The 24666-nt window shown below is 52.7% G+C and overlaps 3 protein-coding genes and 1 long non-coding RNA gene across 5 annotated transcripts; 2 read left to right on the top strand and 2 right to left on the bottom strand.

Moving 5' to 3' along the window:
* Positions 1 to 94: 94 nt before the first annotated feature.
* On the bottom strand, positions 95 to 5057 carry LOC133151964 (B-cell receptor CD22-like). The gene is made up of 12 exons (XM_061275416.1): positions 4925 to 5057; positions 3770 to 4129; positions 3301 to 3504; positions 2890 to 3222; positions 2474 to 2713; positions 1939 to 2211; positions 1616 to 1876; positions 1216 to 1470; positions 1043 to 1127; positions 818 to 842; positions 410 to 582; positions 95 to 245 (listed from the first exon to the last, which is right to left on the bottom strand). The coding sequence occupies exons 1-12, from the start codon at positions 4983 to 4985 to the stop codon at positions 173 to 175; spliced, it is 2343 nt and encodes a 780-aa protein (XP_061131400.1). The 5' UTR covers positions 4986 to 5057; the 3' UTR covers positions 95 to 172.
* LOC133151973 (uncharacterized) lies at positions 4037 to 13095 on the top strand. Its single transcript, XR_009714029.1, has 5 exons — positions 4037 to 4162; positions 5202 to 7498; positions 7574 to 9868; positions 11030 to 11325; positions 12742 to 13095. It is a non-coding gene; the product is annotated as an uncharacterized LOC133151973 (long non-coding RNA).
* On the bottom strand, positions 7063 to 12311 carry LOC133151963 (sialoadhesin-like). 2 transcript variants are annotated; one of them, XM_061275415.1, is made up of 12 exons: positions 12179 to 12311; positions 10933 to 11292; positions 10471 to 10671; positions 10060 to 10392; positions 9616 to 9855; positions 9081 to 9353; positions 8758 to 9018; positions 8354 to 8612; positions 8202 to 8286; positions 7979 to 8003; positions 7607 to 7853; positions 7063 to 7436 (listed from the first exon to the last, which is right to left on the bottom strand). In XM_061275415.1, exons 1-12 carry the CDS (start codon positions 12309 to 12311, stop codon positions 7400 to 7402), a joined length of 2454 nt encoding a protein of 817 aa, XP_061131399.1. In that variant the 3' UTR covers positions 7063 to 7399. The 2 variants fall into 2 exon arrangements, with proteins under 2 accessions (XP_061131399.1, XP_061131398.1); XM_061275414.1 differs by having other exon boundaries at positions 8358 to 8612.
* Positions 13096 to 13138: 43 nt separating the features above from the next.
* slit1b (slit homolog 1b (Drosophila)) lies at positions 13139 to 24208 on the top strand. The gene is made up of 37 exons (XM_061275337.1): positions 13139 to 13556; positions 13943 to 14014; positions 14333 to 14404; positions 14485 to 14556; positions 15031 to 15102; positions 15193 to 15264; positions 15339 to 15410; positions 15490 to 15653; positions 15740 to 15887; positions 16074 to 16145; positions 16280 to 16351; positions 16724 to 16795; positions 16885 to 17028; positions 17305 to 17468; positions 17655 to 17678; positions 18014 to 18158; positions 18314 to 18388; positions 18609 to 18752; positions 18835 to 18981; positions 19075 to 19241; positions 19316 to 19457; positions 19541 to 19609; positions 19830 to 19901; positions 19976 to 20047; positions 20130 to 20201; positions 20354 to 20517; positions 20660 to 20790; positions 20905 to 20999; positions 21256 to 21395; positions 21476 to 21572; positions 21704 to 21841; positions 21975 to 22197; positions 22295 to 22425; positions 22661 to 22809; positions 22889 to 23112; positions 23180 to 23285; positions 23507 to 24208. The coding sequence occupies exons 1-37, from the start codon at positions 13351 to 13353 to the stop codon at positions 23755 to 23757; spliced, it is 4452 nt and encodes a 1483-aa protein (XP_061131321.1). The 5' UTR covers positions 13139 to 13350; the 3' UTR covers positions 23758 to 24208.
* Positions 24209 to 24666: the final 458 nt, after the last annotated feature.

The raw sequence follows: 24666 nt of genomic DNA, 5'->3' as shown, positions 1-24666 counted from the left end.
TTGAAATGTTTCCCCCCCCCCCCCCCCCCCCCTCATAAGAAGAACCATTTTTTTTGGCTGACTGGGCTGAAAAATATTGATGACAGTATTCATATTGGATCTAGAAAGGCTTTACAAACAGCCGAATGTGCCTTGACGTTTTGGTTGCCAAGGCTCAGCTTGCTTGCTTGGGTCAGATGCGCTTCTGCACGGTGCTGTAGAGCGCGCCGCACGCGTCGGCGTCCGCTCCAGCTTCCGGCCTGGGCCTGCGGGTGGAGACAACCGATGAGACCATCCGGTATGACCACCCCATTTTTGGGGGGGAAAGGTGAAGCGGTTATATTCTTGCAGGTCTATTGAGGAGGATTTTATTTTAATTTTTTTGTGGGGGACACGTCTTGGCAGATTTTCCAGCCAAATTGAAAGTCACCTGGAGGCGCGGCAGTTGACGGCACTGTACTCCACTCCCTCGTCCCCATCTTCGCTCCGGCGCCTCTCGGCCCGGGCGACGTTGGAGTAGATGGCGTCGGGCGCGGAGAAAGCCAGCGTGGAGTACAGCAGCTCGTCCGGACCCCCCCTGCTGTCTTCTGCGCTTGCGTTTGGCTGAGCACATTTTGGATCAGGTTTACACTTTTTTTCTAATTTCGTAACATTTTCACGTCTTTTTAACAGCTTCCAAAATACATGTGTTTTCATTTCAAAGCTCAAAGTGTGTCATGATTTTAAAAGACTTTTTTTCCCCTTAAAGTATTTCAACTCAAAATCTTGAGTAACATGAACATTTTTGACATTTTTAGTCCTATCCAAATAAGATATACATGATGATGTTTTTTTTCACCTGAGCTGCTGGTGCCATCTTTTTCCTAAAATATCAAACAAACACAAAATGAAATGAACACCTTTGTCCACAAAATCTTTTTCACTTTATATTCTGATCATTATTTTGTCATTTGTATTCTTCCTAAATTTAGAAACGTTCACGTTTTAAAATGGGCTTTTTAATACACTTTTTTAGAATTCCCTAACCATATGTAAATAAAGTACAAAAAAAAATGGAACCGACCTGAGCAGCAGGGCGGCCCCAAGAATCAGGAAGAGGAGGAGCAAGCCAGCCAGCACGCAAACCACCGTCATCACCTTCAGTGGACCTGACCAAGCGGAACAATGCAGTTAGTAAAAGAAAAAAGAAAAGCAAAGCTGGCAACGCGGAACAGAACCGACAGAACTGAAGCTTACTGGCCTCGGTGGAGAGCCGCAGCGTGGCGTTCTGGCTCCCAATTGTGTTCGAGGCTTGGCAGCAATAGTCGCCGTGGAGCTCCGCTCGGTAGTCGCTGATGTTAAAGACGGCCATGTCGGATTTGCGAGAGTTCTCGTGGTACCAAATGTAGCTCGCGCTGGGGTTGGCATCACTGCTGCAGGTCAGGCTGACCCAAGAGCCCACGCCGACAGAACCCGAGGGTGTGGCTGAGACCTTGGGCAGCCGAGGACCGTCTAGGGCGAAAACGCTTTGGATGGTTTCAAACAACACAACTGGTTGGCATAAAAGCTTAACGGAAGGTCAACACAAGGCACGCTCGCTAGGGTTGAAGTCTGGACATTGACTCCGCTAGTCTCCAGCTCCACTTTGTCCACTCACATGCGACGTCTAGGAGAACCTTTGAAGAATTGACGCATCCGTATTGATTGCAGGCCTGGCAGTGGAAGTTTCCGGCATCTTCAGGCCTGATAGAACTGAAATTGACAAATCCGCCCGGTTCCCGGCCCACCCGTTCGTTGTCCTTGTAAAACGCGTAGCGAGCCTTTGGATTAGTGGCACTGCTGCACTTCAGACTCACAGACTGGCCCTCCGAAGGGACTTCTGATGGAATGGCCTCCAAAGCGACGTCCTCCGGAGGATCTGAGGAGCACAATTGGCCTCAACGACGAGTCCTAAACCAGCAGGTGAGGTACTGTACTTACATTTCACATTGACTTTGATGCGTTCTGACTGCTTCTCCCCCAGCTCATTTGCCACGGTACAAAAATAATCCGCAGAGTCTGAAGCCTTGATGGATGGGATGACCAGGACAGCTTCGTCACTCACTTTTTGATGACCTGACTTTCCGGTCGCCTTAAACCACCCGTATGTACATGATGCTAATGGGTCGACTCTGCAGGTCAGAGTCAGCTGGTGACCCTTCAAGATACCATCACCCGAGTGACTCGCCGACACCGAGGGGGCCGCCAGAGCATCTGAACGAGGAGGGAAGAAGGTGGTGGTAGACAACGTCACTCAGTAGAGGGCAGACAAGTCATGAGAGTAATGCTGTTCAATTGCTGTCCTGCGGGGGGCAGTAATGACTCGAGCACAGTGACCACAATGCCAAGTGAGCAAGGGAAATAAGGAAGATGAAGCGGTCGGTCATGAAAACGGATAGATATTGACAATAAACCAATCCATTGCTCAGTGGGCCGGTCTAGTGAACAGAATGAGTAAAAAACAAAAATCCCTCACACAGACGAGAAGAGACGCCGAATGGATTTCTTTCCACTTGACAGGTGACGTAGTCTCCGGGAGATAAAGTGATTTGCCGAGGTTTGGCCGTCTGGGAAGGCTCGCAGTTGCCCACTTGGTGTGCATTCACGAACCAGCAAAAAGACAAAGGAACTTCCAGGTTGCATGTCGTGTGACACACCAGCTGAGCGATGACGTCTGGGCTTCCACCTGTGACGTTTGTCACCTGCACCTGCGCAGCTGGAGGCAAAAGGTAGGGTCTTGAAAGAGCATCACAGAAGCCAAATGCGTTCAAATTCTGCCCCTGCTCACATCCCCGAAAGCAAATCTCCATCTTTACTTTTGTTGCCAAGAACCTCAAGTGGCCCTGCACCTTGTTTTTGCAGTCAATGTTCTCTGCTACCTTTCACTCTTACCTGTGACTGTCAAAGTGGTTCCCGGAAAACGGCCCCTCCATTCAGAACTTTCTGTGGAGAATTTGAAGCGATACTCAGCAGAATCGCTCTCCGTCACGTCGTTGATTCTCAGAGTCGATCGTCTATAGGTTGAGTCAAAGAGCTGGACACGACCTTTATAGCGGTCGTCCAACGTAATGTCCCGAGGTTGCCATTGGTCTGTGTACCAGAATTTGGACTTGACCTGCCTATAGGGGCTGTAAGAGCACCCAATGTCTACTGTCGAGCCTTTGAGGGCGCACATGCGTCTGCTGTCGTAAACCACCTTGGGACATGAGGTGGAACGTGACACACCTGCAAGATGGAACAACATTTTAGCTTTAGCAAGGAGCTTGCTGCTACGGACCGTCGTGGCGGGAGTCGCTAACTCACACACGGGAGGAGATGCAAGCTGCTCATAGTCTCGTAGAGCACATGCGTAGCTGTTTCCGGAGCTGGGATATATATATAGGAATTGGGTAGTGGAATCTTTGGTTTCCTCTCCATTCTTGTACCAGATGAATGGAGAAGCCGTCGGAAAGCACTTGCTCTCACTCTCACACTTGAGGCTGGCCCCCGTCGCTTTTACGCTGAGCTCTGAATTAGTCAAGAAGAGTGTCAAAGCATTTCATTGTAAATGTGTTCTATTGCATTCCCGCCGAGCCGCTTCACGTTTGCATGCGTGTGTGCGTGCGCAATGTCTGCAGTAGCAGTGCAGCGCACAACAGCTTTGCTCTGCGTTCTGACATTCCAGGCTGGCGCTCGCTCACACATTTGACCTCGCGGGAGTTTTCCCCAGGGATGCCGACCTCCTTGCGTCAAAAGCCGCGCGCGTTCCATTCATTGGCGTAAGAATCCTTACCGGTGACACTCAGAGTGACTCCAGGCGCGACGCTGAAGCCTCTTCCACGTGACGTGGCGAATCTGAATCTGTACTCGCCGGCGTCGCTTTGTCTCAGCTCCCGGATGACCAACTTGCACGTCTTCCGTTGGCAGTCAAAGCGCAGTCGACCGGAGTATCTGGAGTCCAAACGCAAATCTTTGGGCTTCTTTCCCTTGGGCCAGTTGGTCTCGGTGTGCCACCAAGTCTCCGTTGTGTAAATGCTTTGGCGTTTGTCGGTTGTCGGGTGCCAGTAGGCGCACTGGAGCTCCACCGTGCTTCCCTCCAGGCCACAGACGGTGCTGAGAGTGTAGCGCCCTCCCCAGCCATCCGTCGCCAGCACTGAAAAGCATGCAAATGTACTCTTGGATCAAGGTATTTTTATTTTCTTTTTCCTTCCGGGGAGGGGGCACTGAAAACTGCAACTATTGTCGCCCAACCCTATTTGAATCCAGATCTGCTCTGCTCCAACATGGCACGCAGCGACTACGAGGCCGTCCGTCTCAGAGCTTCTTCCTCTTTGCCTCATTGACATGCACCACCGCAACTTTTTAGCGTGAGAAAATGAGACGCACCGTGAGACGGGCGCAAGCTTCTTCCTTCTGCTCTCGGCGCTCGACGTTTCCTGCCTGCTCATTTTTATTTGTTCCGACGACGATTTGGAAGCCATGCAAATGTTACACGTCAAACGCATTTGTCAAAGTCAAAAGTCAAAGTCTGCTTTATTGTCAACGTCTTCACATGCCGAGACACACAAAGAGATGGAAATGACGTTTTCTCTATCCCACGGTGACAAGACATATTACACGATAGACATACAAGTAAACGACGCAATATAAAAAACAAGAAGGCACAAACGTGGCCAGATCAGCTCCGGATTACAGTCGATGAAAGCACGAGAGAGGGCCCGCCGCTCATCTTTTCCTCATTCCAATCGTCAAGATGTTTTCTGCTCGATCACAGAGCACATCCATACATGCAAATTTGCGCGAAACGTTGTCCATTTGTCGTGATCCCCGGAGAAATCCCAAAGTGGTTCTTTTTCTATCAAAGACATTTTGGTCGATGCGCTGGAAGACGATAATAATCAAATGGCAAAAGTCGGCATTGCAACGGATTGCGAGCCAAACGTCGTACCTTGTACGTCCAAGAGCAAGGCCACAAACAGGCCCAATCCCTTCCGCGGCGTCCAGCGCATCTTTGCCTCTTCGGTCGATACTTGCTCGTCTCTCTCGTCTACGGCCGTGCGTGCGAAAACCAAATGAAGTATGACAGCTGGCCTTCTTCCTCTTTCCCCTCACTGACACGCATGAGCACACTCTTAAAGAAATGAGATGAGATGAGATAAGCAAATGTGTTGCACTTTTGGCTTTCCTCCCCCGACTGTCGATGTATCTCCTTGCCTCATCCAAAGGAAGAAGGTGTCGACTCCTCCGCAAGCCGTGGAAATGATGAGCTCGTTGAGCTCGCCGCAACGTCTCATCAGCAAACTTGATGCGCTGGGCCTCAGTACCTACCTCTGCAACTGGCTACTGGACTTCTTCTGTCAGAGGCCACAGGTGGTACGTGTTGGCGACAAGATCTCCGCCAGCATCACGCTGAGCACAGGGCCCCCCCAAGGCTGCGTGCTCAGTCCGCTACTCTTCACCCTCCTGACGCATGACTGCATTGCCACCCACAGCGACAACCGCATAGTGAAGTGTGCTGACGACACGACTGTGGTGGGTCTCATCACCAAGGGAGACGAGACTCAGTACAGGCTGGAGGTTGACCTTCTGACCACATGGCGCAGGGACAACAACCTCCTGCTGAACGTCGACAAGACCAAGGAGGTTGTTGTTGACTTCCGGAAGGGTCACACCCAACACCTGCCGCTGACCATCGACGGTGCTGTGGTGGAGAGAGTGAGCAGCGCCAGGTTCCTGGGGGTGCACATCAGTGAGGATCTCTCCTGGTCCACCAACACCGCATCACTGGCGAAGAAGGCCCAGCGCCGCCTGTACTTCCTGCGGAAACTCAGGCGAGCGGGCGAGCGCTCCTCCGGCCGTCATGACTCCATTTTACCGTGGCACCATTGAGAGCGTCCTCTCTCTCCAGCTGTATTGCTGTTTGGGGTGGCGGCTGCACTGACTACAACTTGAAGGCCCTGCAGCGCATAGTGAACACGGCTGGTAAGATTGCTGGTGCTTCGCTCCCCTCCTTGAAGGACATTTCCACCTCCCATCTCACCCGCAAGGCGACCACGATTGTGAGTGATGTGAGTCACCCCGCTCACTCTTTGTTCGAGCTTCTGCCCTCTGGGAAGAGGTACAGAAGCCTGCGCTCCCTCCCGCACCACCAGACTCTCAAACAGCTTCATCCTCCAGGCTGTCAGGATCCTGAACTCGCTTCCCCTTTCTGCGTAGCGTCCTGTAATTTTGCGCTACGCTTACTGTCTGCTGTATGCACACTGGCTCCGTTTTGCTCCTCTTATTTATTGTGTTATCTCTTTATTTATGATTTATTCATCATTCTTATCATTTATTGTTTGTGCCTTTTGTTTTTATATTGTGTCGTTTACTTGTATGTCTATCGTGTGTTGTGTATCGTCACCGTGGGATAGAGGAAACGTCATTTCGGTTTCTTTGTGTGTCTTGACATGTGAAGAGATTGACAATAAAGCTGACTTTGACTTTGACTTGACTCAGAGGGATACTGTAACTAATCTCGGGGTAATATTTGACCAAACTCTCTCCTTTCAAAAGCACACTAAGAATATAAGCAGAATTGCGTTTTTTCACCTTCGTCATATTGCAAAGATCCGTCCGATCCTCTCGACCGGTGATGCGGAAACTATTATACATGCGTTGGTCACGTCGCGCCTGGACTACTGTAATGTACTATTCTCTGGTCTTCCTAAGTCCCGCATGAAAAGTCTACAGTTCGTACAAAATGCTGCTGCACGGACAAGAAAATGTGATCACATTACCCCAATATTAGCCAACTTCCATTGGCTCCCGCTCCCTTTAAGATGTGACTTCAAGGTTCTTCTATTAACTTATAAATCACTGCATGGCTTAGCGCCTTCATATCTCGTCGACCTAGTTGTTTGGTTATGTTCCGTCTCGTAACCTTCGTTCGCAAAACGCGACCCTTTTAGCGACACAGAGGGCCAAGAAAATGTCTGCAGGCTCTAGAGCATTTTCTATTGGGGCTCCAGAGCTTTGGAATGCCCTACCAATGGATATTAGAACTGTTACCTCAGTAGAAACATTCAAGACACGTTTAAAGACACATTTGTAGGATATGGCCTTTAATCAACCTGTAGTGGCCGATTCGGCTGGAGTTTGTTTTCGCTCCCTTCGCTTTTCATATGATGTATTATTTGTGCCCTCTCTGCATCCATTGGAGCCTGGTGATCCGGAAAGGGGGATCCTTCCATCTGTCAAGGTTTCTCATTTTCCCCTGGTAGGGTTTTTTGGACTTTTTCCTTGCCCTTTTGGGAGCTTAAGATCAGGGGATGCTTTGAGAAGAATTGTCAATTGTTTGCCTATGTGAAGCCCTTTGAGACTGCTTGTGATTTAGGGCCATACAAATCAACTTGACTTGACTTGACTTGCTGTAGAGCGCGCCTCACGCGTCGGCGTCCGCTCCAGCTTCCGGCCTGGGCCTGCGGGTGGAGACAACCAGAGAGACCATCCAGTATGACCATCCCATTTTTGGGGGGGAAAGGTGAAGCGGTTATATTTTTGCAGGTCTATTGAGGAGGATTTTATTTATTTTTTTGTCGGGGACATGTCTTGGCAGATTTCAGTATTTTCCAGCCAAATTGAAAGTCACCTGGAGGCCGGCAGTTGACGGCAATGTCCTCCACTCCCTCGTCCCGATCCTCGCTCCGGCGCCTCTCGGCCCGGGCGACGTTGGAGTAGATGGCGTCGGGCTCGGAGAAAGCCAGCTCGTCCGGACCGCCCGTGGAGTACAGCAGCTCGTCCGGACCGCCCGTGGAGTACAGCAGCTCGTCTGGACCGCCTGTGGAGTACAGCGGCTCGTCCGGACCGCCCGTGCTGTGTTCTGCGCTTGCGTTTGGCTGAGCACATTTTGGATCAGGTTTACACTTTTTTCCTTATTTTTCTAGTTTCGTAACATTTTCACGTCTTCTTAACATTTTTAGTCCTATCCAAATAAGATATACATGATGATGTTTTTTTTCACCTGAGCTGCTGCTGCCATCGTTTTCCTAAAATATCAAACAAACACAAAATGAAATGAACACCTTTGTCCACAAAATCTTTTTCACTTTATATTCTGATCATTATTTTGTCATTTGTATTCTTCCTAAATTTAGAAACGTTCACGTTTTAAAATGGGCTTTTTAATACACTTTTTTAGAATTCCCTAACCATATGTAAATAAAGTACAAAAAAATGGAACCCACCTGTGCAGCAGGGCGGCCCCAAGAATCAGGACGAGGAGGAGCAAGCCAGCCAGCACGCGAACCACCGTCATCACCTTCAGTAGACCTGATCAAGCAGTTATGAAAAGAAAAGCAAAGCTGACAATGCAGAACAGAACCGACAGAACCGTAACTTACTGGCCTCGGTGGAGAGCCACAGCGTGGTGCTCTGGTTCCCCACTCTGTTCCAGGCTTGGCAGCGATACTCGCCGTGGAGCTCCGCTCGGTAGTCGCTGATGTTGAAGACGGCCATGTCGGACTTGCGAGAGTTCTCGTGGTACCAAATGTAGCTTGCGCTGGGGTTGGCATCACTGCTGCAGGTCAGGCTGACCCAAGAGCCCACCCCGACAGAACCCGAGTATGTGGCTGAGACCTTGGGCAGCCGAGGACCGTCTAGGGCGAAAACGCTTTGGATGGTTTCAAACAACACAACTGGTTGGCATAAAAGCTTAACGGAAGGTCAACACAAGGCACGCTCGCTAGGGTTGAAGTCTGGAGATTGACTCCGCTAGTCTCCAGCGCCACTTTGTCCACTTACATTCGACGTCTAGGAGAACCTTTGTAGAATTGACGCATCCGTATTCATTGCAGGCCTGGCAGTGGAAGTTTCCGGCATCTTCAGGCCTGATAGAACTGAAATTGACAAATCCGCCCGGTTCCCGGCCCACCCGTTCGTTGTCCTTGTAAAACGCGTAGCGAGCCTTTGGATTAGTGCCATTGCTGCACTTCAGACTCACAGACTGGCCCTCCGAAGGGACTGCTGATGGAATGGCCTCCAAAGCGACATCCTCCGGAGGATCTGAGGAGCACAATTGGCCTCAACGACGAGTCCTAAACCAGCAGGTGAGGTACTGTACTTACATTTCACATTGACTTTGATGCGTTCTGACTGCTTCTCCCCCAGCTCATTTGCCACGGTACAAAAATAATCCGCAGAGTCTGAAGCCTTGATGGATGGGATGACCAGGGCAGGTTTGTCACTCACTTTTTGATGACCTGAGTTTCCGGTCTCCTTAAACCACCCGTATGTACATGATGCTGATGGGTTGACTGTGCAGGTCAGAGTCAGCCGCTGACCCTTCAAGATACCATCACCCGAGTGACTCGCCGACACCGAGGGGGCCGCCAGAGCATCTGAACGAGGAGGGAAGAAGGTGGTGGTAGACAACGTCACTCAGTAGAGGGCAGACAAGTCATGAGAGTAATGCTGTTCAATTGCTGTCCTGCGGGGGGCAGTAATGACTCGAGCACAGTGACCACAATGCCAAGTGAGCAAGGGAAATAAGGAAGATGAAGCGGTCGGTCATGAAAACGGATAGATATTGACAATAAACCAATCCATTGCTCAGTGGGCCGGTCTAGTGAACAGAATGAGTAAAAAACAAAAATCCCTCACACAGACGAGAAGAGACGCCGAATGGATTTCTTTCCACTTGACAGGTGACGTAGTCTCCGGGAGATAAAGTGATTTGCCGAGGTTTGGCCGTCTGGGAAGGCTCGCAGTTGCCCACTTGGTGTGCATTCACGAACCAGCAAAAAGACAAAGGAACTTCCAGGTTGCATGTCGTGTGACACACCAGCTGAGCGATGACGTCTGGGCTTCCACCTGTGAAGTTTGTCACCTGCACCTGCGCAGCTGGAGGCAAAAGGTGCGATCAATGGGTGAGAGGGAAAGAGGGAGGGTCTTGAAAGAGCATCACAGAAGCCAAATGCGTTCACATTCTGCCCCTGCTCACATCCCCGAAAGCAAATCTCCATCTTTACTTTTGTTGCCAAGACCCTCAAGTGGCCCTGCACCTTGTTTTTGCAGTCAATGTTCTCTGCTACCTTTCACTCTTACCTGTGACTGTCAAATTGGTTCCCGGCAAACGGCCCCTCCATTCAGAACTTGCTGTGGAGAATTTGAAGCGATACTCCGCAGAATCGCTCTCCGTCACGTCATTGATTCTCAGAGTCGATCGTCCATAGATTGATCGAGGGAATTTGACACGACCTTTATAGCGGTCGTCCGACCTAAGGTCCCGAGGTTGCCATTGGTCTGTGTACCAGAATCGGGACTTGACCTCGCTGTAGGGGCTATAAGAGCACCAGATATCCACTGTCGAGCCTTTGAGGGCGCACATGCGTCTGCTGTCGTAAACCACCTTGGGACATGAGGTGTAACGTGACTCACCTGCAAGATTAAACAACAGTTTAGCTTTAGCAAGGAGCTAGGTGCTACGGACCGTCGTGGCGGGAGTCGCTAACTCACACACGGGAGGAGATGCAAGCTGCTCATAGTCTCGTAGAGCACATGCGTAGCTGTTTTGGGGGGTGGGATAATATAGGAATTGGGTAGTGGAATCTTTGGTTTCCTCTCCATTCTTGTACCAGATGAAGGAAGGAGAAGCCGTCGGAAAGCACTTGCTCTCACACTTGAGTGTGGCCCCCGTCATCGCTTGTACGCTGAGCTCTGAATTAGTCAAGAAGAGTGTCAAACCATTTCATTGTAAATGTGTTCTATTGCATTCCCGCCGAGCCGCTTCACGTTTGCGTGCGTGCGTGTGCAATGTCTGCAGTAGCAGGGCAGCGCACAACAGCTTTGCTCTGCGTTCTGACATTCCAGGCTGGCGCTCGCTCACACATTTGACCTCGCGGGAGTTTGCCGCAGGGATGCCGACCTCCTTGCGCCAAAAGCCGCGCGCGTTCCATTCATTGGCGTAAGAATCCTTACCGGTGACACTCAGAGTGACTCCAGGCGCGACGCTGAAGCCTCTTCCACCTGACGTGACGAATCTGAATCTGTACTCGCCGGCGTCGCTTTCTTTCAGCTCCTGGATGAACAGCGTGCACTTCTTCCGTTGGCAGTCAACGCGCACTCGACCGGAGTATTGGGGGTCCAAACGCAAATCTTTGGGCTGCTTTCCCTTGGGCCAGTCGGTCTCGGTGTGCCACCAAGTCTCCGTTGTGTAAATGCTTTGGCGTTTGTCGGTTGTCGGGTGCCAGTAGGCGCACTGGAGCTCCACCGTGCTTCCCTCCAGGCCACAGACGGTGCTGAGAGTGTAGCGCCCTCCCCAGCCATCCGTCGCCAGCACTGAAAAGCATGCAAATGTACTCTTGGATCAAGGTATTTTTATTTTCTTTTTCCTTCCGGGGAGGGGGCACTGAAAACTGCAACTATTGTCGCCCAACCCTATTTGAATCCAGATCTGCTCTGCTCCAACATGGCACGCAGCGACTACGAGGCCGTCCGTCTCAGAGCTTCTTCCTCTTTGCCTCATTGACATGCACCACCGCAACTTTGTAGCGTGAGAAAATGAGACGCACCGTGAGACGGGCGCAAGCTTCTTCCTTCTGCTCTCGGCGCTCGACGTTTCCTGCCTGCTCATTTTTATTAAGCCCAAGAAAACTTTTGAAAAGACAATTTGTTCCGACGACGATTCCGAAGCCATGCAAATGTTACACGGCAAATGCATTTGGAGCAAATCGAATCGCAATGACCTATTTGGAAGTGATTGAAGATGCACCGGGCCGGGCGGCTGACAGACAATATGGCTGTGTTTGTGTTTGAAACCAGATCTGATCCAGATTAGGCATCTGGAAGGAAGCAAAGCCATGCCAATTCAATGTTAGGGCGTGTCGCCGTTTCAAAATGTAAACCAGATCAGATCCAGATGGAGCAAATGTCCGGCCGGCAAAGGTGTTTTTAGCGCTGCCGAACGTGGCCGGATCAGCTCCGGATTACAGTCGATGAAAGCACGAGGGAGGGCCCGCCGCTCATCTTTTGCTCATTGCAATCGTCAAGATGTTTTCTGCTCGATCACAGAGCACATCCGTACATGCAAATTTGTCGTGATCCCTGGAGAAATCCCAAAGTGGTTCTTTTTCTATCAAAGACATTTTGGTCGATGCGCTGGAAGACGATAATAATCAAATGGCAAAAGTCGGCATTGCAACGGATTGCGAGCCAAACGTCGTACCTTGTACGTCCAAGAGCAAGGCCACAAACAGGCCCAATCCCTTCCGCGGCGTCCAGCGCATCTTTGCCGCTTCGGTCGATACTTGCTCGTCTCTCTCGTCTACGGCCGTGCGTGCGAAAACCAAATGAAGCATGACAACTGGCCTTCTTCCTCTTTCCCCTCACTGACACGCATGAGCACACTCTTAGAGAAATGAGATGAGATGAGATAAGCAAATGTGTTGCGCTTTCACTTTCGGCTTTCCTCCCCCGACTGTCGATGTATCTCCCTGCCTCATCCAAAGGAAGAAGGTGTCGACTACCCCGGAAGCCGTGGAAATGATGAGCTCGTTGACAAATGGAAAATGGAGTTCAATCTCTTCCACCTTTGTCAAAATGTCTTTTGATCCAGATCGGATCCAGGTCACGCGTTTGTAGGTGCACAATGTAAGCGTCCTCACAATAACGATTCGCTGCGTGGGTCATGTGTTGATCCGGATCTGATCCAGATCAGACATTTCAAATGATTGAAATGGAATTGGACAATTGATGTCTGATTTGTTTCCATAACGTGTTTGAATCCAGATCTGAACCAGATGACGCCTTTGCAAGCAAGCAATTGGACAGAAAGAAGTTTTGGAGGAAGACAATGAAAAGACAAACGACATCCAGCGCACTTGTGCTTTCCCGCCAATCTGCTGACTCGGATGCTTTGGCGTCTCTTCTATTTGCTCCCCCCCATCATGTTCACAGTCCCCCCCCCACACACACACACTTTGAAGGGGCGGGGCTTACAGTAGCGAGGACAGGGAGGATGAATAGAATGACTTTGCCCCTGGGAGCTGCTGGGGCGGAGTCTTACTGCTGTTGTTTGGAAAAGCTTTTGATGGATGATTGCTCTGTGCGTGTGGAGAGAGAGAGAGAGAGAGGGACAGAGAGAGTGAGTCACGCCCCCCCCCCCCCCCCCCCGACCCCCCACCAGTGGCTGGCATCCACGCCGCACAATGACTCAATGAGAGGAAGAAGCCAAGCGAAGAGGAAGAAGACGAGTCAGTCGGCACAGTGCACTGGAGCCCAAGCCGACCTTAAATCGACGGCATCTGCTTCTGGTCGTCCCACCCTACCTGGGCGCTCCTTCCTCGGGCATCGGCTTCCTGGAGGAGGCAGCGGCGCTCCCGCATCTGCATATCTGTCATGAGCGGGAGGTCAAGAGGATGCGGGCGGGCATCCCTGCGGCTCCTGGCGCTGCTGGCCGTGGTGTCGGGGGTTGGAGGAGGAGGCGGCGGCGGCAGCGTGCGGGCCTGCCCGGCTCCCTGTAGCTGCCTGGGGAACACGGTGGACTGCCACGGCCTCGGGATCCGCGCCGTGCCCACCGACATCCCCAGAGGAGTGGAAAGGCTGTGAGTATGTGCGTCGTGCATGTGTTGAAGAAACAAGTTTGGCGAGCGGGCGCCCGGGCGTGCTTGCGCTGGCAAGTTCCTCAAAGTGGCAAAGTGGGCAGGTCAGCTTTAGCGGGTTCCCTGACTTGAAGTGTATGGCAACGTCAGAGGGAAGCATTCCTGACATCAGCTATTTGCAGCAGAAATGATCACATCAAATTGACTTGACGTAAATAATTGATGGCGTTCCTTTGCATCGAGAAGGGAGACAAATTGGTGGCGGCCGCTCCCCGTTGCTGCGAGCGAGCGAGCAAATAAAAGACACTTGCGCTTGCCGATTGAAAAGGCCGCCGGCATGCTAAGCGTTGGAGGTTTTCCATTTCCCGCTTTTCTTCTTGTTGTTGCAGGGACCTGAACGGCAACAACCTGACCGTCATCAGCAAGTCGGACTTTTCCGGCCTGAAGCATCTGCGAGTGCTGTGAGTCTTCTCCTTTGTTGTCGCTTCGAGATGCCCGAGCGACACCCCGGCCTTTTCCCAAACGCGCAAAGTTCGTTTTGCAAGCACTTGGAATTTTGCACTGGGCAGTCTGATCAGAAGGCAACACTTGACCCAACTTTCTTTTTTCAGTATACTTGAAGATATTGTTGGAAATATTCATGCATTTTTAATGTGATATGTTTGCGGAGGCAAATCGTTTTCTTCTCGAAAATGTTTGCATTTTTGTCAGTCAGGAAATATTTTTCCCAATCCTTTTGGACTTTGTGTGTATGCGTGTGTGCGTGCGTGTGCGTGCAGTCACCTCATGGAGAACCAAATTCGAGAGGTGGAGCAAGGCGCTCTGGATGAGCTGAAGGATCTGGAACGACTGTGAGTGTGCGCAACTTAACTACACAGCGTGTTTCTTTCTTTCTTTCTTTCTTTCTTTTATTGCGTGCGTGTGCCTTCAGTCGTCTCAACAGGAATCATCTGACGCAAATTCCGGAGCTTCTGTTCCAGAAGAATGAAGCTTTATCCCGACTGTAAGTTTGCAAACTCCTTCGACTGCCGTCCTTCACACTTTGATTCTGCATGAAGCCGCCATGGTGAAAATTCAAGTCGTGCGCGTGCTCGCGTCCTGGCAAGGCAAGTGAGCGAGTGAGTGAGTGAGTTTCCGAAGGAAGGCAGGAGCGCAAAGCGAGTGGGAAAGTTTACCTTTCTCACACGTGAACAAAAGACAGGGAGCGAGGGGACTCAGAGAGCAAATCAAATATTAGCGGCCAAGGCGTCCAGCTGTGACCAGCTCGGGTCAACGTCTGACCTCTCGCGTCGCGCCGCGTCCCGGCAACGGCGGTGTTGACGAGCCGCTCGCTGGGAAAGCATCCATCGCATCCGTCGATGTGCTCGGGGCTTGTCGTCGCGACCTCGCGACTGACCCCTTCGCTCGCGTGTCTCGTGACGCGTTCAAGTGTCCGGCGCACGGAAGCACTTCAAGCTGGGCCTCGCTGTGTTTGCAGCGACCTCAGTGAAAACGCCATCCGGGCCATTCCCAGGAGAGCCTTCAGAGGAGCCGCCGACCTCAAAAATCTGTACGTTGGAAATGTTCAAGGGAGGCGGGGAGGTGGGGAGGCGGCGCCCCCTTGTAGTCGTACGGTACGTGAGTGTGTGTCCCTCGACAGGCAGCTGGACAAGAACCGCATCGGCTGCATCGAGGAGGGCGCCTTCCGAGCATTGCGATCTCTGCAAGTACTGTGAGTAGGTTCTGGCGCTGTGCCAGCAACTCCCCCCCCCCCCCTTCCTTCCAGCCTGGCTTGTTTGTCCGCAGGACGCTGAACAACAACAACATCAGCAGCATTCCCGTGTCCAGTTTCAACCACATGCCCAAACTGCGCACTTTGTGAGTCCTGCCCGCCGCAATTTGCTGTCAAATCCGATTGGATGAAGTTGCATTTGTCATGACCCCCCGCCCCCCCCAGTCGGCTCCACTCCAACTCTCTGCGCTGCGACTGTCACCTGGCCTGGTTGTCCCCGTGGCTGCGCCAGCGCCCAGCGTTGGGCCTTTACACCCAGTGCAGCGCCCCGCCCGCCCTCAGGGGACTCAACCTGGCCGAGCTGCGCAAGAGCGACTTGGCCTGCTCAGGTGAGTTCCCCTCCCAGCTTCCCTCCCAGCTCCGGAGGTCCCAGACAGTCGTGTCCAAATGCATCCAAACTTGGACTGGGCTCCAGGCCACAGCGGCAGCGCCTTCGTGCAGCCGTGCAGCCTGGCGTCCGGCTCGTGCCCGCCGACGTGCTCGTGCGCCAACAACATCGTGGAGTGCCGGGGCCGAGGCCTGACCGCCATCCCCGCCCACCTCCCGGAGGCCATGGCGGAGATGTGAGTGACAAGCCAAAATGGCTGCCTATTTCCAGCGTGCCATGGCTTCCTTTGAGAGCTTTTTGCGGGTCAGCTCATGGTTGACACGCTCAGCCCGTTCCGTCGAAAATGTCGCCGACCTGCGCGGCGAATTTCATGTCGCTCCGTGGCTTCAGGGACCGAATTTCAAAATGTGCCCCCTTTCAGTCGTCTGGAACAGAATGGCATCAAGTCCGTTCCTCCAGGCGCCTTCACCTCCTACAAGAAGCTTCGGCGAATGTGAGTTCAACTTGCGTTCAAGCAAGAGCAAATGGTCTTTTTCTTTTTTGATGACATACAGAACATGAATGCACATTTTGTTTTGTTACGGCCACTTCATTTCTCTTTGTTTTCTGCATTTCCTTTTTGTGTAGAGACCTGAGTAACAACCAGATTTCCGAGATTGCTCCGGATGCTTTTCAAGGCCTCAAAGCTCTCAACTCCTTGTGAGTATTGCTGCTTACTTGTGGGTGGTTCAAGGTTATTATCCTTCCACGAAACCCCCCCAAAGCACTTTCATTCATGATGTAAAACACAAATCAGAATGCTTTGAAAAATAACCCTAACTTCCAGAATTGCAATCTCTCCATCTCCCAAGACAAACTCTTGTTTTTGTCAATTCCAGAATTGCAATCTCACCATCTTCGAAGACAAACTCTTGTTTTGTCAATCCCTAGTCCTTATTTACTTTGCGTTAATACACAACAATAGCATTGAAGCGTTTCCCTAAATGAACTTGCTCATTTGTAAAAGACAATTTCAAATGCAAGCTGGAGTGAAAAAGCATTCCACCCCTGCCTGGTGCCTTTCTTGTTCAGGGTTTTGTACGGCAACAAGATAACGGAGCTTCCCGCCGGCGTCTTTGACGGCCTGTCCTCGCTGGAGCTGCTGTAAGTGGATGCGGACGCCAGCCGGGATTGTGACTTGCTCTGTGAAGGACACGTGTGGTGTGGCGTGGCGTGGCCTGCTCCTCCGGCAGCTTGCTGAACGCCAACGAGATCCGCTGCGTGCGCGCCTCGGCCTTCAAGGATCTGGAGAGCTTGGCGCTGCTCTCGCTGTACGACAACAAGATCGCAAGTTTGGCCAAAGGAACCTTCGGCTCGCTGAGAGGCATCCAGACGCTGTGAGCGCCGCCGCCGCCGCCGCCGCCATGCGTGCTCTCCTCCTATCAATGCTGCTCAGGTCGCATAAGCAAAGGCCTTTTCAAAGCTTACTAGCTTAACGCTACCGCACTAGCTAATGAAGCTAGCATCGACGTTGCTGCCAGCATTTGAGACAACGTCACAATATTGACGACAAAGGCCTTTGGAAAGCTGACTAGCTTAAGGCCATAGACTGGCGAGCGGTGCCTCCTTCTTGTCAGCCATCTTGTGAGCGCTTTGTGCTTTGCCATCATCAGCCACCTGGCCCACAACCCCTTTGTGTGCGACTGCAACGTCAAGTGGCTGGCCGACTTCCTCGGCGCCAACCCCATCGAGACCAGCGGGGCGCGCTGCGCCAGCCCGCGACGCCTCGCCAACAAGCGCATCGCGCAAATTAAAAGCAGCAAGTTCCGATGCTCCGGTCAGTCTCTCGTGGTGGGAATGAGCACTCGATATTGCCTTACGTTTTTTTGCTCATTGTCGTCGAGCGCATGGTGGCGTCTTTTGAAGATAGTACTCTTCGATTGTTGATTGTCAGGAAGATAGCCAAAGATTTCCAAATGAAAATCAATGTATTGACGGACTTTTCTTTGTGTTCATGCTTTAGCCAAGGAGCAGTACCACGTCCCAGGTGCGTAACACAACATCGCCCCGCCAATACATTACATCCAAAGTATTCGCAGCCTTTGTTCTCACGCTTGCTCACGTCAATGACCTCATGAAACTCTGCTCGCTTAAAGCGAAGATAAAGTCCAACGGCTAACAAAAAGCCACGTGACATCAACAGGCTAACACAAATGAGCATACAACCCGTACGAAAGGACGGCTCGCGTCTTTGTAGGGGACCTTCTCTGCCTCTCTGTGCGCCTGTAGTGTAGAAGCCAAGCCGTCCGTCCGTCCGTCTGTGCTGCTCCAAAATGTGCCGTACGGAGAGAGCGCCATTTCGCCGCGCGTGTGCCTCACCAGGGTCCGAGGAGCGCCGGCGGGTTTCCGGCTGCGACGGCAAGCCGTCGTGTCCCAGCAAGTGCCGCTGCGAGGCCAACGTGGTGGACTGCTCCAATTTGAGACTCACCAAGTTCCCCCAACCCTTGCCGCCGGCCACGGAGGAACTGTATGAGCCGCACGTGCATACATAACATGTATCCATGTTGACGTGTGTGTGGCGCGACTGGACGCGTGACATGCCTACTCTGCTAACCATCTTGTTTTTTCTTCTTTTGTTTTCTTGGGCTGCCCCGGTGATGATGATGATGATGACGGTCTCAGGCGTCTCAACAACAATGACCTCACCCTGCTGGAGGCCACGGGCGCGTTCAAGGGCCTCTCGCAGCTCAAGAAAATGTAGGTCGGGTCGCTCTGAATGCACGCTTGAGTGACTTGCACAAAAGTGACAAGCGTCCTGCTTTTTGTCTGGCGGGCGGGCGGGCCCATTCAAACGTCAACGCCAATGAAAACAACATGGCCGCTGCTCAAGCAGCTGTTGCCTTCAGTTGCATTCCAAGCTCATCCGATTGTCAAAGCGTGTTTTTCTTTTTTCTTCTCTTTTTCCCCTCCCTTCCAGAAACCTGAGCAACAACAAAATCTCGGAGATCGAGGACGGCGCCTTCGAGGGCGCCTCGGCCGTCGCTGAGCTACACCTGAGCGCCAACCACCTGGAGGCGGTGCGGGGGGCCATGTTCCGAGGGATGGACTCGCTGCGCATGCTGTAAGCCTAAGCCGAAGCCCTCGTAGCACGATGGAGCCAAAGGTGAACTGCTTTGCTTTGCCTTGCCTTGCCTTGCGTGCAGGATGTTGCGCAACAACAAGATCGACTGCCTGCACAACGGCAGCTTCGCCGGCGGCCTGGCCAACGTGCGTCTGCTGTCGCTCTACGACAACCGACTGAGCGCCATCTTGCCCGGAACCTTTGACGCGCTTCCCAACCTCTCCACGCTGTGGGTCAAAGCCTTTTGCTTTTGCTTTTGTTTTTTGCGTGGGCACGGCAGTTGTGGGCGGGCCTGAGCCAGGCTGCTGCTCTCCACTTGCAGGAACCTGCTGGCCAACCCGTTCAACTGCGACTGCCGTCTGTCCTGGTTGGCCGCCTGGCTGAGGAGCCGGCGCATCGTGACGGGAAACCCTCGCTGCCGAGGGCCGGCTTTCCTGCGCGAGATCCCGCTGCAGGACGTGGCGGCGCCTGACTTCCGCTGCGATGACGGTGCGTGGCCTCCATATGGCTTCCCCCATAGCGAACCTTGACTTACCTCCCTACCCCCTTGCGTGTCCTTTCAGGCTCTCCGGCGGCAGAGTCGTCCGGCTGCCGTCTAGGCCCGCAGTGTCCCGGGGCTTGCACCTGCGTGGACACGGTGGTGCGCTGCAGCAACAAGCACCTGCAGGCCCTGCCCAGGGGACTTCCTGCTAACCTCACCGAACTGTGGGTGCCCGACTCGGGTCGCGCCCCTTCAAACCAACGGCGTCATCCATCCATCTATCCATCCCTTCTGTTCACCCTGGCAGATATCTGGACGGGAACCGGTTCACGCGAGTACCCGGGCACCTCGGCCACTTCCGCCAGCTGCAGCTGATGTGAGCGCCACCTTTCTCCTTCCCGTTGACTTCCCGTACAACTTTGACATGTTCCATCTACTTCCTGTTGCCCTCTACTTTGCGCGGACAACTTTTCTCTCCTCCCTGCCAACTCGCCTTCCGCCTATCTGAATGTCCAGCAGAGGGAGCTCTAGACTTTTGCTCCCTTTTTGCTGCCAATTGAGACCAAGTCGCACGTGTGTGTGTGTTGAATGTGCAGAGATCTAAGCAACAACCAAATCAGCTCCCTGTCCGACGACTCCTTTGCCAACATGAGCCAACTCACCACCCTGTGAGTAGCAGAAGGATTTAACGGGATAGCGCTCCGTCCTTATCACGTGGTGTTGTCGTTGTTGTTGTGCTCAGGATCCTCAGTTACAATTCCTTACAATGTATTCCTCCTCTGGCACTGGGAGGCCTGCGCAAACTCAGGCTCTTGTCAGTATACGCACGCACGCACACACGCACGTACGGTGCGCGTCAACGGTGCCGGTAAACGTGCACACCCTTTGGGTTTCAGATCTCTGCACGGCAACGACATCTCTGAGCTGCAGCAAGGAATCTTCGACGACGTCGCGTCACTCTCGCACCTGTAAGTGCCGTAGGTGACGGCCGTGATCAATATCGGAAAGAAAGAAAGAAAGAAAGAAGGAAAGAAGGAAAGAGAAAGAAAGAAAGAAAGAAAGAAAAGATCCAAGTGCGTGTCTTGTGGCTGCGTGTGCCTTGGATGATGTGATGCTCCAGCGCCATCGGCTCCAACCCGCTGTACTGCGACTGCCGCCTGCTGTGGTTGTCCGAGTGGCTGAAGAGCGGCTACAAGGAGCCGGGCATCGCGCGCTGCAGCGGACCGCCCGCCATGGAGGGCAAACTCTTGCTCACCACGCCGCCCGAACGCTTCCTCTGTCACGGTGAGTGTGGGAGGGAGGGAGGCAGGGAGACGCTGTGCATATCAAAAAGAAAAAAAGGGCTAATATAACAGTGAAAAAGAAAGTGACAAAACTACAAAAATGAAGTGGCTTTAGGACTTGGGCAAACTTGATGTGTTTTCAGGTTCGGTTGAGGCCAGCGTGGCGGCCAAGTGCAACCCGTGCGCGTCGTCGCCTTGCCTCAACGGAGGCCTCTGCCGGGCCCTGCGCTCGCACTCGCCGCCGTACGCGTGCACCTGCAAGGAGGGATTCAGGGTACGCATTTCGCTGCCTTCCCAGGAGCCCGCCCGCAATTGTGCCCCGAAATTGCGCCCGCCTGCCCGCCCGCCGTGACCTAACGAGCCGCATCTGCGACGTGTGCGTTGGCAGGGCCAACATTGTGAGAGTCCCGCCGACGCGTGCGCCAGTAACCCTTGCGTCAACGGAGCCACATGTCTCCGAGACGAGCAGACGGGCGGCTTCAGGTAGCAAAGGAACATCGCAAGTGGGCCACTTGCCAAGCAAGATGTGATTTTTCTTTCCAAAGGGAATTTTCCGTCATCCCTGCCCGTCCGTCCTGTGTGGAGTAGTTGATTTCACACGCATGTTAAGTGCTAAACGTGTGATGTCGCCCTTTTGACAGGCCCAGCCGCCACTTAATGAGTCGGCCTCACTTGGCGGCTAATGAGCTTGCGGGAGTTGCATTCATTTGTCATCTCGTCCTCCTCGTTTTGCGCGCAGTTGCACGTGCGCGTCTGGCTTCCACGGAGTCTACTGCGAGGTGGACGCCGACGACTGCCGGGACCACGGCTGCGAGAGCGGCGCCACCTGCGTGGACGGCGCCGGCAACTACACTTGCCTGTGCCCCCCGGGACGAGACGGTAAGTCCGTTCGGCTGGCGGCACGGCGGCAGCCGGCCTCATGTCATGTCATGTGCTGCGCTTGGCTTGGCTTGGCTCAGGCCTCTTTTGCCAGGAAGAGCGTGACGCCTGCGCGGCCGCCGCAACCAACCCCTGCAAGAATCAGGCAACCTGTGTCGCCACAGCCACTGGACACCGGTGACGCACGCATGCGCGCACGCACGATCCGTCTATGACGCACTTGATTGTTTCATCGTTTTTCTATGCTTTTCTTTTGCTGAGCTTTTATGATGGATGCTGACTTCTTGCTTTCCTCCATTTTGGGTGAGATGCGTGTGCGTCCCGGGTTGGGTGGGTCCCGACTGCGGCCTGGACTACGACGAGTGCGCGGACCACCGCTGTCAGAATGCGGCGCGCTGCGTGGACCACCTGGACGGATACACCTGCGTGTGCCCCCAGGGATACACGTATGTCCCACGTCACAATATCCATTCATGAGGAAGGATAGCAAAGGAGCATATAATTTAAAAACAAATGTGAAAAAAAATTCAACAAAGTCAGTCAAATAGAATAAAGATTTTTTTTTCCCTCCATTGCCAGGGGTGATTTATGCGAGGTGTCGTCGGCCTCGCCCTGCCAGCTGGCCCATTGCCGAAACGGCGCCCCCTGCGTGGAGAAGGCGGGAGCGGCGCTGTGCCAGTGCCCGGCGGGCTTCGAGGGTCCCGCCTGCGAGAAGCTGGTCGGCGTCAACTTTGTCAACGCAAACGCTTACGTCCAACTGCTCGACGTCAAGAACCTCCCCCGAGCCAACATCACCATGCAGGTGGGATGCTTCATTAGGAATGTCAAAGAAATGAATTTTGAAAAGGGAAAAAAAAAAAGAAAGAATCACGATGTCAAAGAAACCAATTATGTTTCAGGTGTCTACTGGGGATGACAATGGCATTTTGTTGTTTAATGGAGATAAGGAGCCAATCGCTGTGGAGCTTCATCAAGGGCACATCAGGGTGACCTATGACCCCGGCACCCAGCCCGCCACCGCCATCTACAGGTGGGAACGCAAAACAAAAAGCACCATTGCTAGCCGTCATGCATTCGAATTCCGGCCATAAAATAGGTACACAAATCCAGTACACAATAGTTGTCCCGACCGCCACCTTGTGGCGAACGGTGGAGTTACACTCCCAAATAAAGTTGCAAAATGGGGACCAAACATTGACCTTTTGCACTCTGGCTTTTTTGTGGGTGGCGCTTGATTGCCTGCGTGGCTGCCTGCCTGCCTTCAGCTCGGAGACGGTGAACGACGGTCTCTTCCACACAGTGGAGCTGCTGACCTTGGAGCGGACGCTCAACTTGTCGGTGGACGGAGGGCAAGCGGCCACGCTGGACGGACACCGGCAGGCCGCCGGGACGGACGCGCCGCTCTACGTGGGAGGTGGGTCGCCACAGCAAACAAGACCAAATAGAGATGATTTTGTTTTTCTTCTTCTTCTTCTTCTTCTTCTTCTTTCCAGGCCTTCCAGAGGAGGCAGTCGCCGCCGCCGCCTCGCTGCTGTCGCTGTCCTCGCACGCCATCAACACGTCGGGTTTCCACGGCTGCATCCGGAACCTTTACATCAACCACGAGCTTCAGGACTTCACCCGAGGGCACATGCAGGCGGGCGTGCTGCCGGGGTGCCGCGCCTGCCGCCGGCTCCTCTGCGTGCATGGCTCTTGCCAACCAGGAGGGGGCGCACAGGTCTCACAAGCGAGCTCGCTTGGGTGTTTATTTTTTTATTTTTAAATTTCGTCTCTTTTGCTCTCAGGGCGTGCAGTGTGCGTGCCAGTCGGGGTGGGCGGGGCCCCACTGTGACCAGCCAATCCGAGAAGCAAGGGGTGCGCTCGACGCTGCGGGAGCTCCTCAAGCTTTAGGTTGCTCGCTCGTTCGTCGTTGTCTGTAGAGAGTGCACAAACCTGAGAGCCGTTACATGTTGTTGTCATGTCCGTCAGGTTCTTACGTTTGTTGAAGACAAATTTGATATTTGTGAGAGTACGTGTCAAGTTCTTGAGAGAGCAAATTGTTTGCGATGTTTCTTGAAGACGTGAAGGCGTCAAAAGACTGACCGTCCCGTCGCTGTCATTTCCTGCTCCAGGCTCGGCGTGTTTGGGTGTCCCCGTGCGCGATTACCACCGCCTCCAGCGTGGGGCGCTCTTGTGCCGCACCTCCAAGACCTTCTCTTGGGTGGAGTGCCAGGGCCGCTGCCAGCCAGAGGGGGTTTCCCCGAGCTGCTGCGCCCCGCTGAGGCTGCGGCGACGTCGGATCAGCTTTCTGTGCGACGACGGAACGTCTGTGACGCAAGATGTGGAGAAGCCGCTCGAGTGTGGATGCAAAATGTGTGTGTAGTTCACACACATCACACACAACGCAAAGATGTCTTCAATATTTGTGAAGAGGAAATGCGTGAAGTTTAAGACAAAGTGAAGGATGAACTGATTTGGATGTTTGTGAAAGCACCTACTTTGAAGACAAAATTGTCTGATGCTAGGCGAATGCATTGAAGAGTCCAAATGTCTTGAATGGCAAGTTGGTGGTAGGCTTCAAATGACCTTTGATGTTTCTGTGTCATTGAAAACAACTATGTGGCTGTCCCCCAAAATGTCTTTGACGTTTGTATTTCTTAAGGTTAGAAGATGCTGAAATCCCAGTCAGACAATACAAACATGAAACCAAACCAAATCTGTGAGTCTGCCACCTAAAGACACACACAATGTGTGTCTTTGTTGCTTGAGGAATTCCTCAGTGTTGTGATGAGGCAGGCCATTGTGATCAACAATAAATGTAGCTTTGAAATGGACTAGACCAGGATGACATATTGTTTTGCTTTTGCAGAATCCATGGTAGCTCTTTGGACGCACAAAGAATAACAAGCCAATAGTAGATTGTCAGATAACATGGTAGTTTTAGATGTTGACGCTATTTGCTAGTTTCTAACTTTTTGGGATTCATTTATTGAAACAAAATAAATTGAAAAAAAGAGAAGCTGCTCCCTTTTACCTGTTCAAGAAAAGCCGAACCCTCGTTCTTGGGGTTTTAGTGCACGTGTCAATCACAGTGGGTGAGTGTTAATTGAGCCGAGGCGCTGTGTGCGTCCATTAATTATTGGGCCCGGGTGGGGTGCCTACTGGTTGGGGGGCGCCGTGGGGGGGCCGAGCGCTGACATTCACGCAGCGTGTGTGGAGCCGTGTGTGCGTGTAAACGCGTGTGCGTGTATGCGAAAGGTCATTGTCAACACACACACAATTTTGTTTACAA

Source organism: Syngnathus typhle, linkage group LG3 (genome assembly GCF_033458585.1).
Source record: "Syngnathus typhle isolate RoL2023-S1 ecotype Sweden linkage group LG3, RoL_Styp_1.0, whole genome shotgun sequence".
NCBI lineage: Eukaryota > Metazoa > Chordata > Actinopteri > Syngnathiformes > Syngnathidae > Syngnathus > Syngnathus typhle.
Note: the sequence above shows the minus strand (reverse complement) of the source record. Positions and strands in the feature narration are given on the sequence as shown.